We start from the raw sequence: 18,364 nt of genomic DNA, 5'->3' as shown, positions 1-18,364 counted from the left end.
AAGAAACATTTATAAGAATCTTTTGTCTGCTGGTTCTGATATCCCAAAGTTTTTTGTGATATCTACTGGTATAGGCCTTTCTCTATAGATGCACGAGTTGTCAATATCTTTTCATTTAAGAAACCAGAGATAATTTTGTCAGAAATTGTAAACACAATACATTGTTTGTATGCAGGTTGAGTGTGTCAAATGACTTAAAGGTTGATGCAGAGAGAGATTTGAGAGATATAGGTGCTGGAAGAATAGAGGTTCATTCATTGAATAAGGTTTGTGTTATCAGACTTATCATAATTGTTTTAAAGAAATGTTTGGAATTGAAAGCAATTTCACTAGACTACTGAAAACATTTAATACAAATGTTAAACCAGAATTATTAATTTGATATTTTTCAACTATGCTATTCTTCTAAACATAAAAATCCATACAATAATCATTGTCACAAAGAAAATAAACCATAATTTAAAATTATTGATTGCTTTGTTTTGGACAAATTAGTATTTTGATACAAAGTGCTCATCACCACCAAACACAGATCAAGTTTGATTTGGGTGCGGTGACTTTTCCATGTTTTCACCGTGCGCCAGCGATGTCCCTTTTTAAATAGAAAACTTATGAATTTGTCATATATTTCGCAGCAGGGGCATTGTTATCCCTTAAATACATTCTTCTTTACTTTAAAAATTATCGTAGTATAGACTTATTCTGTTGTCCTCACACCCTGAACATTTATTTATAGTTTAAGAAAGCAACTTTTCTTTAATTTCAGTTAAAATATGCAAAAATATCATCAAAAGAAAATGGCAGCGTGAAGAAAGGTGTGATATTTGCTACTTACTCCTCTCTGATTGGTGAGAGTCAGTCAGGTGGGAAATACAATACCAGATTAAAACAACTGCTGAAATGGTGTGGAAAAGATTTTGATGGTTGTGTATCCTTAATAAAATATGTTGTAACTGAAAAGGTGTCTACACTTTGTGTACTGCAAATGTGTATTGCAAATTTGTATTGAATTTCGATAGAATAGGTTCATTTAGAATAAGGCTGAATATTGATGTTGGAAAGCACTAAAATAATGTATGAGTGATACAGGTAGTTTAGCATTTTTAAATGTGGATAATTTTTTTTTGGATTAGATAAAAATAGATGAGGAGTATGTAAAAAAAATATTACAACTGTACATATTTTTATGCCCTACTTAATAGGTATTATGTTTTCTGGTCTGTGCGTCAGTTTGTTTGTTGGTTCGTCCAGCTTCAGGTAAAAGTTTTTGGTCAAAGTAGGTTTTGATGAAGTTTAAGTTGACATGTTCTCTATGAAATGATCAAAATTAGAGTTTTTACCCCTATTTCGTGGTCCACTGAACATAGAAAATAAGTGTCTGGCAGCATCTGTGTTCTATGAACACATTTTTGTTTCATCAGTTTCCCTATCAAATACATTTGTAATTTTCAACAGAGCTGGCAAGTTAAAGTTACATGTATATTAGAATTAGAAATGCTGTTTGTATATAAGACTTATAAACAAGAAAGAGGATGTATCTTTTTGTCTTAACACAATGTAGATTGTTTTTGATGAATGTCACAAAGCAAAGAACTTGTGTCCAACTGGTTCCAGTAAACCAACTAAAACAGGGCAGACAGTATTAGAATTACAAAACAGATTACCTAAAGCCAGGATTGTGTATGCCAGTGCTACAGGTATATATAGTGTTGATAAAGTAATAAGTTCTGTTAATACACTTAGTTGTCTTCGTATAGTGATTGTATGTATTGCAGATGAGATCAGAATTGTAACATCAATTAAATATGTTGAGAATTACCTCTAAACTTGTAAAGTAAAGAAAAGGAGATCTATAGATGTGAAATTTATTCTTTAGGATAAAGAAGTGTTAATTAACTTTTAACCAGTTACAGTATTAATTTCTGAAATCTGAGGGGAAATTGCCCTACAACAGTGAAAGCAAAATTATAGCTTTGCTTTGACAGTATGATTCTTTATTTATGTGATTAAACTTTTATTTGTTTTATGATTTTTAGGTGCATCTGAACCAAAGAATATGGCATACATGACACGACTTGGACTTTGGGGCCCAGGAACACCATTTAAAGAATTTGGTGACTTTATTCAAGCAGTTGAAAGAAGGTACACATTTTGACCTAACACCTTTATAAAGTGTTATATTATTTTTGCAAGGCAGAGGATTCAACAAGAAATTATAAAAACACATTTACATGAACATGTTAGTTTAGAATTACCACATGTTTATAGAACTTTTTAAACTTTTCCATTGTTGAGGCTGAATAGATTATCCTACTAAATACACTTTTATGAATATAGGATTCCTTATGGCATTTAAAGGTTTTACCACTGCTGGTCCACTCTTTTTGAATATACTTCCAATTGTTATTGCCAATCATTTTGTCAGTACATTTCATCTGTACATTCATCCAACAAATATTTCCTTCACAATTTTCTCAAACTATGAAATAGGTATATTTCGTCAGGCACTAAACTGATGAGTTGAAACATGTGAGCACTTTTTGGATGTGTTGATGATACTTTGGTCTACTCAATAGAATGGCTTCATATCTTTTCAGATCTGGCGGACATCTTTTTCCTGTGTTTTCCTATACTTTGAAATACAAGACAACACATGCATTCTTGTTGTGTACTTGCTTGTGTGAAATATTTGCCTCTGTGATTTCAATTTGAACCATGTAATTCAAGGTCCTCGATAAAAAAAAAATATCTTGGGAGTTTTATTATCTTGCTTTCAATGATATGGTTTTTTTTTTCATAATAAAAGGCATGGTTAAGCAAAATACTGGTCTCTTATTCAGATGCATAATAACTAATAAGACTTAATCTTTTATTTTAGAGGTGTTGGTGCTATGGAACTGGTTGCCATGGAAATGAAGTTAAGAGGGATGTATATTGCCAGGCAGCTTAGTTTCCAGGGTGTTACATTCAGGATAGAAGACATTCCATTAGAGGAGAACTTTATTAAATGCTATAACAAAAGTGTCAGACTGGTAAATGTTACCTCATTCAATTAAGGGCTATTCCATTAAAATGTATGTGTGCGGGTAGGATGGGAATTTCAAAATATATGTAGAAGGTTTCCCTACAACTAACAATCTCTTTTTAGATAATTTTAATTAATGGTAATAGATGCATACTGAAAAAGACCCATGACCCCACATTCAATAATTAAACTTGACTTCCGACTAAGATGTGAAGAGTTTATATTGGCAATTGTTATCTTCTTTTACAGTGGGTGACAGCAAGGACCAGGTTTCAGAAAGCAGCAGATTTGATGGATGCTGAGCACAGAATGAAGAAAACCATGTGGGGACAGTTCTGGTCAGCTCATCAGAGGTTTTTCAAATATCTGTGTATATCATCAAAGGTGAATGCCTGTGTAAGGCTTGCAAGGGATGCTGTCAAAAGTGGAAAGGTAGGGACAATTATTGGTTTGTTTTATTTCCATTTGCAATGTTTTTTTAGCTCACCTGGTCTAAGAGGCAAAAGAAATTTCTATAATTTTGCCAATTATCTTGTATAATGTATAGCGGGTTATTTTCGTGTGGTGTAAATTTTCGCTTATTTTCAAGGATAGAACAAAATCGCATATATAAATTCCGCCGATTTAAAAGTGGACATGCAAAGGTATTGATAAAGTTTTGAATCCGTTAAAATAATCGCCTCCAAAATATTTCGTAGACCTTATTCAATGAAAAACACGAAATGTTACACCCACGAAAATAACAAGCTGTACGGTATCTTAAAGAGATCAATCAATATAAACTGTATACATTAAATAGAATCTTTAATACAAGATTGAAGAAAATTACACTAAATTTAAGATTTACGAAAATAGCAAACATAAATAATTGTAAAATATTCAAATTTATATCAAAAGATACAATCAATCAATCAAAAAAGCGCCTTTGAGCTGTTGTTTTATTTTTTTTAGATAAAATTAAAAGAAATAGTTTACCTACATGTATCTTTTTTTTCTGGTAATACTTTTAACACTTCATAACTACTGAGGAATTTGACTACACCTTCATGAGTTTCAAATCAAGAGTGCCACTTAAAAGGTCATTTGTATGCCAGTAAATACCTGTGTTTTGAAAGATACAGTATTAAACCAGATTTAAGTTGCTAATATATATGTTACATGTGAAAAGTTAACAACTAAATTTGTGTCTGATGAGATGTTAGGTATGTAGGTTCAAGTTTCAGAATTTCTTGTATGCTTTTCAGTGTGTTGTGATAGGTCTACAGTCAACTGGAGAAGCCAGAACTCTAGAACAGCTGGAAGAGATGGGTGGTGAATTGAATGACTTTGTATCAACTGCAAAGTAAGTATGATTTGGGTGTCCTGCTGTAGTAGAGGTCCTATTATGTTTTCTGATATGTGCTTCCATCAGTATCAGGTTGAAGGTTTGGTTTAGAGTAGTTTGTGGTCATATCAACTCAAAATTTACTTCACCTGTTCACTATGAAGTGAAAAGTGTAATTTATACCAAGTTAAATTTTTCGACAAATATGGAAAATGGAAATAAGATAGTGTGAGTAGGACATTGTGTCCTATAAATGCATATTTCTGTTTTTCTTTATTTTACAGGATAATGTGATAAACTGAGGAATTTATCCTATTTGAATTTGTATTATTAAAAGGGAAAAGATCTTCATAACATTATTATAAAAAGTCTTAAACTGAATGTTATTGTTCTTCTTATATGACTGGATTTTGGCAATTCTGTAAGATTTTTATTTAACAACTGAATTATATTTGATTTATAGAACTGATGTAGATAATACTGCAGTTTTACAACTGACATTTTCTTGTACAGTAAAACCTGTATAAACTGGCCGGCTACGGGACTTTGAAAAATGGCCGGATTATTCAGGTTTCTGTTTTGACCGGAAGTTAATGACTTGTGATGTCCGATATTTTGCATGTAAAAGTTCTCTCTGATTGTAAATTATATCTGATAGATAAATTAAAATACTTTCACTTCGTTTTTCATTGTTTGCATTTGCATCATTATACTCGAGTTGTTTGGATTGTGGAACGAGAGTGTCAATTTACTTCCATGATAGTTAATTTGAAACGTTGGAATGGCCGATTAAAAAGCCAAAATATTATCAAACGTAATTTCATCACTATCGAAACGTTGTTGTATGTACAGTTTACAATACCTGTTGATTGTTGTCATCCGGATGTTTTTCATTATCAAGGTCATTTCTTATGGGCTCAGGAAACGCAGGATCTGAAAATCACGATGTAGATTTCGTACTCTATTTAAATTTTGATTATCCTAGTTACAATGTAAGTCAATCCGAGATATATTCAGTTTGTCTTTTCGTTTAATTGACACGTTTATAATGTTTAAATAAATAATAAAGCTCACTTCTGTACGATTGTAAGTTCACAGTTTAACACCAGACTAATTGATTATCCTGAAAAGCTATATCATGTATATTGTGTAAACAAATATGTTTTGATTGCATATGGATCATTGAAATTAATTAGACAAACCAGTTTTGACAGGTAATAATTGATGTAATTAAGAGTATTGGGACTGCATAATTAGACCGGTATTCGAAATACACAGGGTCCGGTTTACAAAGGGTATTTTAACAAAGACTTTGAAGGGGAAAAAATGGGACTTTCAATTTCTGACAGAATGGACAGGAATCCGGTTTAATCAGGGTCCGGTTTACTCAGGTTTGACTGCATTTGTACATTAATAATTTTCTTGTATTTGTACTTTTTAATTATTTACATACATACATGTGCAAATAACTAAGATATTCAAATTGTCTTCATGATTCTGTATTAGTTTGTATTAATTTTAGATAATGTTGCTAAATAAAACAAGAAACATATTTAATGTTATTTATTTTGCAGGGGAGTGTTCCAGACATTAGTAGAGAAACATTTCCCTGCACCTGATAGAAAGAAAACATTTGATCTGTTTGGAGATCGATTCTCAAGTTATAAAGATAAGAAAGAAACACCTGCTGCTGCTAAAAATAATAAAAATAATAAAAGGAAGAATGGTAATTTAAGTTTTAATTTAATCAGTAGAAGGGGAGAATTGAAACTGGAGTTGATTTCCTGAGGGATATGTCATTCATGGTCATTGTATGTACAAATTATAAGAATCATTCATGATCCAGAGCTTGAGACGGCATAAAGAAACAAACTTTGAAAATGCTTATTTTTGTATTTTACTGGAAAATGAATTTGTGGATTTTTGATGCAGCTAGTGTTAATGATCGGTTTGTCAAACCTTCATTATTTTTTGGAATCTTGGACAGAAGTGTTTTCTTGATCAAAAGATGGGTACAAGAAAAGAGAAATAACAGAATTGTGTGTGACATTGACATGGATTTAAATTTCGGCAAAAGATTATATAATAGATAAAATTAACTATAATTGATTACATTCTAAAACATCACTGACAGTAGCAACTGCTGACAAGGCATAGTTTTAGGGAGATCTTGACATCAATTTATTTTCTATTTCTACATGTTCTGTATAATGAAAAGTAAAATCACAAAAATACTGAACTCAGAGGAAAATCAATTCGGAAAGTCTATAATCACATGGCAAAATCAAATAACAAAACTCATCAAAAACGAATGGACAAGAACTGTCATATTCCTGACTTGGTACAGGCATTTTCAAACAGTATTTGTTCTATTATCTATGCTTGATATTTTGATTCAGGGTTTTAATTTACTATAACAGCACCTTAACAATAACTTTTTTGTAGCTGATACTTCTAGTAAAAAGTCTAAGAAGGCCAAGGGTGATTCTTCAGACACCAGCAGTGGTTCTGATTCGTCTGATTCAGATATGAGTGATATAGATCTTGGTCTAGGCAGTGCCTCTAGTTCAGACAACAGTGATGTTGATAACTTTAATCCATTTGGAGGATCTGACAGTGATGATGATAGTATGTATTGTACAAATAAAGTGTGTTTTCTATTACAGCTAATTTCCTATTGCATGTAGAAAAAAACTTTGGTTAGCTTGCTTGCTTTGTTTGTATATTGTACAATCATTAGAATAACGCCCAATTAAATTCAAATATGATATATATACAGATAAAACCATGCCTATATAAATATTTTAAAGATGTCAATCTTATTTACAAAGCTTGAATAAAAATTTATTCAAACAAAGCAAGCAAGCAAACCAAAGTTTTGTTCTACATGCATAAGAAATTAACTGTGTAAAGATAATGGACAGGGGGTCCTGAAATTCCTTGAGGACTTCTGACAAAAATATGTCTTATATTTTCTGCTGTATGAATTGTTTCTTTACACTTAAACAACTGAAAAAAATCTGCTATATTACTTGTAAATTATACTAATTGTTTTCCATATCATCAATTGAGTTGATAGTATAAAAAAAGAAGCTGTGGTATGATTTCCAATGAGATAACTCTCCACTGGAGACCAAAGTGACACAGAAATGAACAACTATAGGTCATGGTACGACCTTCAACAAAGAGCAAAGCCAATATCTCATAGTCAACCATAAAAGGCCCCGAAATGGCAATGTAAAACAATTCAATGTTAAACAGGAAAGATAAGCTATTTTAATTCCCCCTCTTTTGAACTGCCCAAAGGTGATAGACACAGAGCATGGAATATTGCTGTAGATATTTTAACCGAGTTGAGTAAATGTAATAGTGAAAAATGAAAAAAATGCTGTTCTAACAATTTAGAGCTTGAGTTAAGACTATATGTATTTTAATGTTGATAAACCTGTGTTTTTAAAGATCCTTGGGTGAAGAAAAAGAAGGGCAAATCAAAAACCAAAAGTAGTAAAGTGAACAAGAAAAAGAAAAAAGATCTGGATTTTGATGAAGAATTTGACAAAGCTCTAGCTGCAGCTGGGCTGCTGAAGAAAGCAAATCCTGCTGCTGAGAAACCATCTTCATCAACATCTAATGGTAACCATGATGATAACAATACAAATGGTAATCTGTATAGTAAGTATAATACAATCTTTATTGTTAAGTGTGCCAACTTAAATACAAAGAATTAACTGGAGGAAAAAAATATACTCAAATTAATAATGTCTTACTAGTACTGGTGACAACTTCTGTCCTTGAAAATTTTACAGGTAGTTCAGATTTAAATCATTTTAACTACAAAAGAATAGGGCATTTGGTGTCTGATTTTCCCAAGCTAGTTCAATTGGTCAGAAGGGGTACAGTTGTTCTTGATACTATCAAGTTTCAAAAAAGAAGAAAAACAAGGACACAATTATAAATTTACCCTTGTACATTGTTGAAAAGTTGGTTTCTGTTCTTTAATTTTAGTTTGCCTCAATCAAATGTTATGAGGTACACAATGATTATTACCACAAAACACAGATTAAGTTTGAATTTTTGTGTCGTCACTATAATCATATTAGAGTAATGCCTTTTATAATTGGATAAATTGGTGAAGTTTTCGTTTCCGTTCTCTATATTTTTATTGTAATGATTTAAAATCATTTGCCATCTGATTTGTAGGTATGGATTCAGTAGAACAAGCAATAGCACTTAAGAGGGAGTTGATGGACATGCTGGAGGAGTTAGATGATCTACCTCCTAACACATTGGATCATCTCATTGATGAATTAGGGGGACCAGACAATGTTGCAGAGGTATGGATTATCCCATTTTGATGACAGCTTTTGCTGCTAACTTCAATATTATGTTCAGCTTTTAATTCTGAAATTGAGAAAGGAGAATGTGATAAAGAGACAAAAACCCAACCAAAATTGAAACGGATAACTGTAAATAAGAAACATTTTAGAGACAAACAAGATATAATAAGGGGGCTGTTTACAAGAAATTACTGCTTTTGCAAGGGAACTTGGAGGCTCATTTGCAGTAGAAAGTGGAAGAGCATCAAGGTTTAGTAAGCCTGAAAGCTATTGCCAAATACAGCTAAGCATTGTTCCATTAAAACATACATGGGACCAAGGGAAGGCACTTCCAAATCTGAACTATGGGTGGTTTCATCTATAATTTTGCATAGTGGAAATGTAAGTGAAATTTTAATTTGCCCCTTTAGGTGGTTACCTTACTTTTATAGTGACTCCCTGGTTATCCTGTATATTTTAATGGAACAGACTGGAAGTGATCTATTCCTACAGTAGAAAATCATTAGTTTTTCAAAAAAAATTAAGTTTGGTATATTTCTCTGTAGTGTGGGTGATGCTGATCAACAAAAGGCACTTCAAAAAACAAAAAAAAATTATTACTAATTTACTTATTACAGGAATAAAAGAAATTGTGATTTTGAAGTCAATGTTTATAGAATTTTAATTTCTAGCAGATTGGTAAAGTTTGTGAATTCTTGATCTCTTTATAGATGACAGGACGTAAAGGTCGTGTTATCAGCACTGATGAAGGAATAAGCTATGAATCTCGTAGTGAAATGGATGTTCCATTGGAAATTCTTAATCTCACAGAAAAACAAAGATTCATGGATGGAGAAAAGGTATTGTAGTTGCTAAAAAATAAGTTGAACAATTCTAGTATGAATAGTAAGTTGCAAATATGTTTTAAGGGCATACGATACAGTTACAGGGGAGGTAATGACGTTGCTAACGTAAATTGTTATTTTCGCGACGTCAAACTACGACTTATCGGGAAAAGATTCAGTTTTCAACTGCTTTTTATCATTCAAACTTATCTAACTTGAAAACGAGTTCATGGACCCCTCTTTTTTAAAATGCCATTTGGTTTGATTGCGCGAGAAGATTATGTGTGCCAATTTTCACGAAAACGTAAATAGTGCAATTTTTTTAATTTTGATAAATGTACAGCAAAAAATGACGTTTTTTTCTCAATTCATGACCATTTGATAAATATGAGTTATTTCTGAATAAAAAATGCATAAATTTTTAGAATACTTATAAAATACAGAAATTACAAATTATTTAACAAAAAACAATTTGTGTTTATCTTTTAAAACAAAAAAGTTATGTTTTTCTTTCGAAAGGAAAAATACGGTCACAAATCCGAATTTTGAGCAAATATACAAAATTTCGACCTCATTTAACTCAAAAAGTAGCACATGGAGGTATATTTTTTATTACATATTTGATTTAATCAGGCAAAAATTAGCCTATATGGAAATTTTCATCAAACTGTAAATACAGGATCAAAACTGTATCGTATGCCCTTAACTAGGTTTTTTAGTAACCAAACATAAAATGAAGACTAAAATCTAAAATGTCTGAAAACTACATCAGTTTGATAAGTGCATATTGCTTTAGCAAGGATTGTCTCTAAATAAAGAGTCCTATTTAAAGAAATGAAACGAAACAAAGTAAATCCATGTGGATTTTTAAAAAAATCACTTTTCTGTGACCAGATACTGTCACGTAATTGATAATATTTTAGTTTTTAGAAAGGCCTATTGTACGATATACACACCTTATCTGAATACCATAAATATTTAAGGTATTGTTTAATATTAATTACTGTAACAATCAATTGATTTCTTTTTTTCTAGGATATAGCTATAATATCTGAGGCAGCCAGTTCAGGTATTTCCCTTCAGTCAGACAAACGTGCAATTAACAGAAAACGACGTGTACATATCACTTTGGAGCTTCCTTGGAGTGCTGACCGAGCTATTCAGCAGTTTGGTATGTATAACTATTGCATTATTTAGGCCCCAGAAAATTATAACTGAGCTTGTGTAAATCTTTGTAGAAGACAGAGTGAATCACTTCAATTTTGAAAAAAAAACGTTTTGTTTATTATATGTATTTTCAATTTACATATTTCATATTCAATTTTTATACGACCGCAAAAATTTTAATTTTTTGGTCGTATATTGCTATCACGTTGGCGTCGTCGTCGTCGTCGTCCGAATACTTTTAGTTTTCGCACTCTAACTTTAGTAAAAGTGAATAGAAATCAATGAAATTTTAACACAAGGTTTATGACCACAAAAGGAAGGTTGGGATTGATTTTGGGAGTTTTGGTCCCATCATTTTAGGAATTAGGGGCCAAAAAGGGCCCAAATAAGCATTTTCTTGGTTTTCGCACTATAACTTTAGTTGAAGTGAATAGAAATCTATGAAATTTTGACACAAGGTTTATGACCACAAAAGGACGGTTGGGATTGATTTTTGGAGTTTTGGTCCCAACAGTTTAGGAATTAAGGGCCCAAATAAGCATTATTCTTGGTTTTCGCACAATAACTTTAGTATAAGTAAATAGAAATCAATGAAATTGAAACACAAGGTTTATGACCACAAAAGGAAGGTTGGGATTGATTTTTGGAGTTGAGGTCACAACAGTTTATGAATTAGGGGCCAAAAAGGGGCCCAAATAAGCATTATTTTTGGTTTTTGCACCATAACTTTAGTATAAGTAAATAGAAATCTATGAAATTTAAACACAAGGTTTATGACCATAAAAGAAAGGTTGGGTTTGATTTTGGGAGTTTTGGTCCTAACAGTTTAGGAATAAGGGGCCCAAAGGGTCCAAAATTGAACTTTGTGTGATTTCATCAAAAATTGAATAATTGGGGTTCTTTGATATGCCGAATCTAACTATGTATGTAGATTCTTAATTTTTGGTCCCGTTTTCAAATTGGTCTACATTAAGGTCCAAAGGGTCCAAAATTAAACTTAGTTGGATTTAACAAAAATTGAATCCTTGGGGTTCTTTGATATGCTGAATTTAAAAATGTACTTAGATTTTTAATTATTGGCCTAGTTTTCAAGTTGGTCCAAATGGGGGTCCAAAATTAAACTTTGTTTGATTTCATCAAAAATTGAATAAATGGGTTCTTTGATATGCCAAATCTAACTGTGTATGTAGATTCTTAATTTTTGGTCCAGTTTTCAAATTGGTCTACATTAAGGTCCAAAGGGTCCAAAATTAAACTAAGTTTGATTTTAACAAAAATTTAATTCTTGGGCTTATTTGATATGCTTTATCTAAACATGTACTTTGATTTTTGATTATGGGCCCAGTTTTCAAGTTGGTCCAAATCAGGATTCCATATCAAGTATTGTGCAATAGCAAGAAATTTTCAATTGCACAGTATTGCACAATAGCAAGAAATATCTAATTGCACAATATTGTGAAATAGCAATTAATTTTCAATTGGAGTTATCTTTCTTTGTATAGAATAGTAGTTGATAATATATGTTGGAAATTTGCCAGACATGACTATGATGTCATTTTCTATTTTTATTTGCCAATAACTTTATGTAAATAACTTCATTGGAAATTTGCCAATATAAAATGTTGCTGATGAAGCTTTTTTTCCTTATCTTATCTAAAATGGTTTTAGATAATGTATGTTGGACATTTGCCAGACATGACTATGATGTCATTTTCTATTTTTATTTGCCAATAACTTTATGTAAATAACTTCATTGGAAATTTGCCAATATAAAATGTTGCTGATGAAGTTTTTTTTTCCTTATCTTATCTAAAATATTTTTAGCTTAAAAGTTGTGTCCATACTTGTTCTCATTTCAGATTTCATAAATAAAAAGAAAATTTTTTCAAACATTTTTTTGACAGGATTAATATTCAACAGCATAGTGAATTGCTCAAAGGCAAAAAAAATTTTAAGTTCATTAGACCACATTCATTCTGTGTCAGAAACCTATGCTGTGTCAACTATTTAATTTTAGATTTAAATAAGTTTGAAGAAGAAATCTTTAATTGATTTGTAAAATCTTGACATTTGTTTTGTGTAAAAAACCCATATAATGTCAAAAATTTGATCACAATCCAAATTCAGAGCTGTATCACGCTTAAATGTTTTGTCCATACCTGCCCCAACTGTTCAGGGATCGACCTCTGCGGTCGTATAAAGCTGCGCCCTGCGGAGCACCTGGTTGGTAAATTTATTCCAAAAAAAATGAATAAATGTCTGCCATAAGATTTTTTACTATTGTGTATATAGTATTGTCACGTATTTTTGTCACTACATTGCAGGCAGAACACATAGATCAAACCAGGTTACAGCCCCTGAATATGCATTCCTGATATCTGAACTAGCTGGAGAACAAAGATTTGCTTCTACTGTTGCTAAAAGACTGGAAAGTCTAGTAAGTCATACTTGTGTGCCACTATTGTTTTAAGAACTTAAAATCCAGTAATCATTTGGGTATTGTCACTTTTACAATTCTTGAGTTATGTATCTTAATAATGTTAAATGCATACTTCCCATTTTTATGCCCCCGCCGTTACGGTGGGGGCATTATGTTTTACCCTTGGTTTTTTAAGTATGGAAATTTCATATCAGCATTTAACAATTTTTTTATATGTCTTCAGGGTGCTCTTACTCATGGCGACAGACGGGCAACTGAATCTAGAGATCTCAGCAGGTTTAATTTTGACAACAAGGTGAGCATTGTAGTTTACTTAAAACACAAACATGTGACCAACTTTGGAAGTATAACATGAATAATTGAGCGGTCATTATATCATTGCATATTTATTGTTGCAATTGCGAAACTTAGATAGGCAGTTTCCTGCATCAATTTAAACTTTCAAATTGTACTTCCATGAATAAAAACACCTTTGTATAAAATTGAAAAAAGCAAGTCTTTATTCTTTTGAAGATAAAATTCTGTAAATTCAAAAATTATTGCAATGTTTGTATTATTGCGAAAAATTTGACGACTAGAATCATAATCGAATAGTTTAAACTCACATTTTAAAATTTTTCATATGAATTAAACAGGATTTTTCTCAATGAGGCAAAAATTAAATTGCACTCAGTCTAAATGACAAAATCGCAATAATAAATGCACACAATAATTTCTGAATTTACAATACTTTTTAAGATAAGGGGCCTTGGTGGCAGAGTGATCTAAGTATTTCATCAACACTTGGCTGTCAGTTGTGAGTTCAAACTTCCCTCCTGGAATCAGATCAAAATTGACAGTTATTGCCACTTTCCTATCGAAAATCAGTTTTGGGTAAAATGGCTACCAGCTGGCATCCATGATATTGCAAAGGTTTCTGAAAGTGGCATTAAGCACAAGCAACCAAAAGAGTTTTAATATCCAGATTATCTTAAATATTATAATCAATAAGAATGTAATAGAATATAAAATATATATACTGAGAGCTTATATGTCAAGAATAGTTAATTTGAAACTGCAAACATATTTTCACCATATTGATTTGATAATAAAATAAAAAGGTTTCAACCGCCACTGTAAAAATACCATAGTTTTAAAATTCATTGCTGTAGTAGAAATTTGAAACAGTATATTTAAACTGAATATTAAATAGAAATTTTGACATTACAGTATGGAAGAACAGCCCTGGAGAGTGTAATGAAATCTTGTATGGGATTTGAATCACCGTTAGTGCCATTCCCAAAAGATTTTGAAGGAAATTTCTGTGATGGTAGGTTGTTTTAATATTTCTCTCAAAAACAAGTTACAGGCAGGAATGTCCCAACTAACTGTTTAATAAAACAACAAAATCAGATGTGGTATGATAGCAAATGAGGCAATTTACCACCTTCAGATTAGGATAGGAACAAATGTACATTTCTTGGAAGTTGACTAGGGGTGACTGTGAAAGAAGGAAATACAATTTCAACAAACATTCTTTAGAGCTAGAGTTCTTTGACTGACCAATGTTGATCACCAGAAATAAAATTCAAACTTAAATTCTTCAAAAAGTAGGTCATCCCAGGCTTAAATTAAAATATTGTTTGTTTGCAGTTTACCGACCGACCCTTGAAAATCCTCCCGGCTGTGAAAATTTTATTGCTTTAAATTTGTAGAAATTTTTTTTAATACCTCTATTGACGCGATCCGGAACTTTGGGTCCTTTCCGGAAATGATTTAAAGTCTGGGTCAATTACGCATTTCAAGTTTGGTTTTTCTTAGCTTCCCGTCAAGCGTTCATGTTACCATTTAATGATAAAGCACATGGAAATTGTTTACAGGTATCCATGAAGTCACGGAGGAGTACTGCTGTCGTCTCGTGTCAATTTTAAGACAAATAACAAACAAAAAAGTTTATTAGTAAACTGTTTATACAGATTCAGGCACATGTAATGATGTGTGATGATATCGTTGACGATGATGCAGCGGATATTCATAACTGACACGATAACCATAATTTCTGTCTCAAACAAATCGGGTACAGAATGTGTGGAGCCTGACTTTATGGAACCAATTTCAGTGGTTAAATAATTCGACAGCAGCTTGAAGTATGGCATATTTTCTACAAATCGTTGTGAAGACGACAGAGATGAAACCACTCCTCCGTGACTTAAATCTTCATGGATATCTGTAAACACGCATGTACGGAGGAAGGGTTCATTTGAAATGTTAATGGATATAGATCATGCCAAATCAATAAGAAGCAACCCTAACTACACAAAGATGTAGAGAAAATGAATGGTTAGCTTGAAAAATAAATATACTCTCTCTATATTAAATCTATCTTCGATTGCAATGAGTATGCTCCTTTAGGATAAGGGGGGCTGCCCCACTCATTGCAATTATTCTCTTTCTTACAATATTAAATATACCCAAACTGTGTGGCCTGTGTGAATTCAATTAAAACATGTCCTTAGGAGCTATGCTGCCAATTTTTTTTATGCATTAAAAACATTTCAGTACAGACCATTTACTTTTAATGGGGTGCTATATGGATTTCACCCCAAACTTTAGATTTCTTTGGTTTTCATTAAAGCCTGGCAAAAATATAACCTTATCACATATAATTAAATATTGTTAGAAATATGAAAACAGTCGAATGTCCTAATACTTTTTTTTCAAGTTGCCTTTTTTTCAATTGAGGAAGATTCAATGGTTATTTTTTTTTTATTAAAAATACACTCTTTAATACATTGTCTTATAAATCTTTAATATCTACATTTTTCTGATGAAAATAAACATTCTAGTCAAAAAGCATACATTTCTGAATATATTTCTTTAAAACAGTTCTAGTCATAATGAGTGACATTCCTTGTTTATAAGTGTTCCAGTATTCAATAATTATACCATATTTTATGTCATAAATTGGATAATGACACTATGTTAAAGTTTCAGTTTTGGTTAAAAAGTTTTTTTATCTGAAAATGCCTGTTCATTTGATGTTGGTTTTCAGCATGTCCAGTGTTTGTTGTTTTAAAATGTTTTTTTTTCTTCACAAGAAACTTGGTTTAGTGTAACTGCTTGTTTAAACTGTATTTTGGCTGATAAAATAAAATATTTTCCCTACCTACCGACCCTTCAGTCTGAAGGTACAGTCGGAAAACTGCAAACAAACATATTTTTAAGGTTGGCCCCAGTAAAATCTGAACTCTCTGATTTTCATCATTAATCTAAATATAAGTTCAAGATCATCATGCATTTCAAGAAAAGTTTTCATGTAATTTTTTAAAGTCAAATAGATCATAGTAATTGCATCTTTTCTTACCTCCGTGGGGAACTGGAACATGAGCCCTAAATGTCAAACTTTGAAAACTGACTGAAAGACACGAACAAATTTATGGATATTTTTTAGTAATGGCCTTTGTTAAATGAATACAAAGTGATGGCAATTCTTAAAATAGGCTATTTTAACAGTTATATATGTTTTGTTCTACATGTTAGAAGTTTTAAGCCGTGTATGTAAGACAAAACTTAAATATGTAAATATTAATTTTCAAAAGACTTGTGTCTTGTGACCATATGAACAAATTTATAGGTAGGTTAATGAAACTTTATTTATTTTTTTTATTCAAAAACCTATAAAATGTTTAAGCTGTATAGTCTAAACAATTATAACATGTAAAATTCGTAAAATTTAATGAACAAACTTGTTAAAACACATGTGTTGAGTCATGAATGGTTTATTCATTAAAATGATATTTTGATTGTAGAAGTAAGAAGAGGACTGGTTGGTGTTGGTCTGGTATCTGTGGACTCCAGAATTACTGTACCAATTCTTGATAAAGGTAGGATAGTTTCAAATTGAAAGTTTTTTGTTGTTTTGGAATCTAAAGGACTATGGATAGGCTAATTGTTTGTACACTAAAATGAAAATAAGATTTAATACTGGTTAATTTTCCATTGTTATGACATTTTAAACCAATCTCAACATTTTGGTGTACCCTTTTGAAAATATTACCCAGAATGCATTGGATTTTGACACAGCGAATTGGGGTAGACAGGAATGAAATTGATGTGAATGTGGTGAGAGCGATGTTTTAAAAGGTACTGTCTCTCGGGTTTCAATTTTTTAAAATAAATACTACATGTGTACATGAGAAAAAAGTTGTGTATTATTGTGAAACTTGACAACAGAGTTAAATGACCTGTGGGGATGACATCAGTTGTTGGTAATGGCAACATTTATTACCTTTGACATTGCCAATGTCCTTTTGAAATAAAAATTATAGGATAAATAACATTGTTAGCAATCTCGTGTTAATATTTATTTTAGAACATTTTTGATGGAACAATTGCCCCATACGTTCTCAGTCTTGAACCTGAAGGTTTCAACCTGTAGTGAATATCCAGAGTCATTGTAATTAGCTGCCAAAGATCTTGAAATTTAAACCAAGAATATTGTTAGCTCACCTGTCCCGAAGGTGTTGGGTTGCTGTTATATTTCAAGAATCTTCTCCTCTGAAACTACTGGGCCAAATACTTTCAAACTTTAACTGAATGTTCCTTACGGTATCTTATTTATAAATTGTATCCGAAGTTTTGATCTATCAACAAACATGGTCGCCATTGCTAAAAATAGAACATAGGGGTCAAATGCAGTTTTTGGCTTATAACTCAAAAACCAAAGCATTTAGAGCAAATCTGACATGGGGTAATATTGTTTATCAGGTCAAGATCTATCTGCCCTGAAATTTTCAGATGAATCAGACAACCCGTTGTTGGGTTGCTGCCCCTGAATTGGTAATTTTAAGGAAATTTTGCTGTTTTTGGTTATTATCTTGAATATTATTATAGATAGAGATAAACTGTAAACAGCAATAATGTTCAGCAAAGTAAGATATACAAATAAGTCAACATGACGGAAATGGTCAGTTGACCCCTTTAGGAGTTATTGCCCTTTATAGTCAATTTTTAACCATTTTTCGTAAATCTTAGTAATCTTTTACAAAAATCTTCTCCTCTGAAACTACTGGGCCAAATACTTCCAAACTTTAATTGAATGTTCCTTAGGGTATCTAGTTTGTAAATTGTATCCGAAGTTGTGATCTATCAACAAACATGGTCCCCATTGCTAAAAATAGAACATAGGGGTCAAATGCAGTTTTTGGCTTATAACTCAACAACCAAAGCATTTAGAGCAAATCTGACATGGATAATATTGTTTATCAG

At 31.7% G+C, this 18,364-nt stretch overlaps 1 protein-coding gene across 1 annotated transcript in view; it reads left to right on the top strand.

The window, feature by feature from the left end:
• Window positions 1–18,364, top strand: part of LOC143076221 (protein strawberry notch homolog 1-like) — a 43,120-nt gene that overhangs the window by 13,489 nt on the left and 11,267 nt on the right. Inside the window, exons 8-24 of the mRNA XM_076251931.1 lie at window positions 176–266; window positions 767–928; window positions 1,562–1,697; window positions 2,037–2,142; window positions 2,879–3,032; window positions 3,275–3,457; window positions 4,270–4,367; window positions 5,924–6,075; window positions 6,795–6,977; window positions 7,809–8,021; window positions 8,550–8,683; window positions 9,397–9,525; window positions 10,546–10,681; window positions 13,002–13,114; window positions 13,341–13,412; window positions 14,327–14,426; window positions 16,906–16,980. Of these exons, the coding sequence (XP_076108046.1) occupies window positions 176–266; window positions 767–928; window positions 1,562–1,697; window positions 2,037–2,142; window positions 2,879–3,032; window positions 3,275–3,457; window positions 4,270–4,367; window positions 5,924–6,075; window positions 6,795–6,977; window positions 7,809–8,021; window positions 8,550–8,683; window positions 9,397–9,525; window positions 10,546–10,681; window positions 13,002–13,114; window positions 13,341–13,412; window positions 14,327–14,426; window positions 16,906–16,980 (2,237 nt within the window). The remainder of the gene's footprint in view (window positions 1–175; window positions 267–766; window positions 929–1,561; window positions 1,698–2,036; window positions 2,143–2,878; window positions 3,033–3,274; window positions 3,458–4,269; window positions 4,368–5,923; window positions 6,076–6,794; window positions 6,978–7,808; window positions 8,022–8,549; window positions 8,684–9,396; window positions 9,526–10,545; window positions 10,682–13,001; window positions 13,115–13,340; window positions 13,413–14,326; window positions 14,427–16,905; window positions 16,981–18,364) is intronic.

Source organism: Mytilus galloprovincialis, chromosome 5 (genome assembly GCF_965363235.1).
Source record: "Mytilus galloprovincialis chromosome 5, xbMytGall1.hap1.1, whole genome shotgun sequence".
NCBI classification, from domain to species: domain Eukaryota; kingdom Metazoa; phylum Mollusca; class Bivalvia; order Mytilida; family Mytilidae; genus Mytilus; species Mytilus galloprovincialis.
This window is presented reverse-complemented; position numbering and strand designations above follow the sequence as displayed.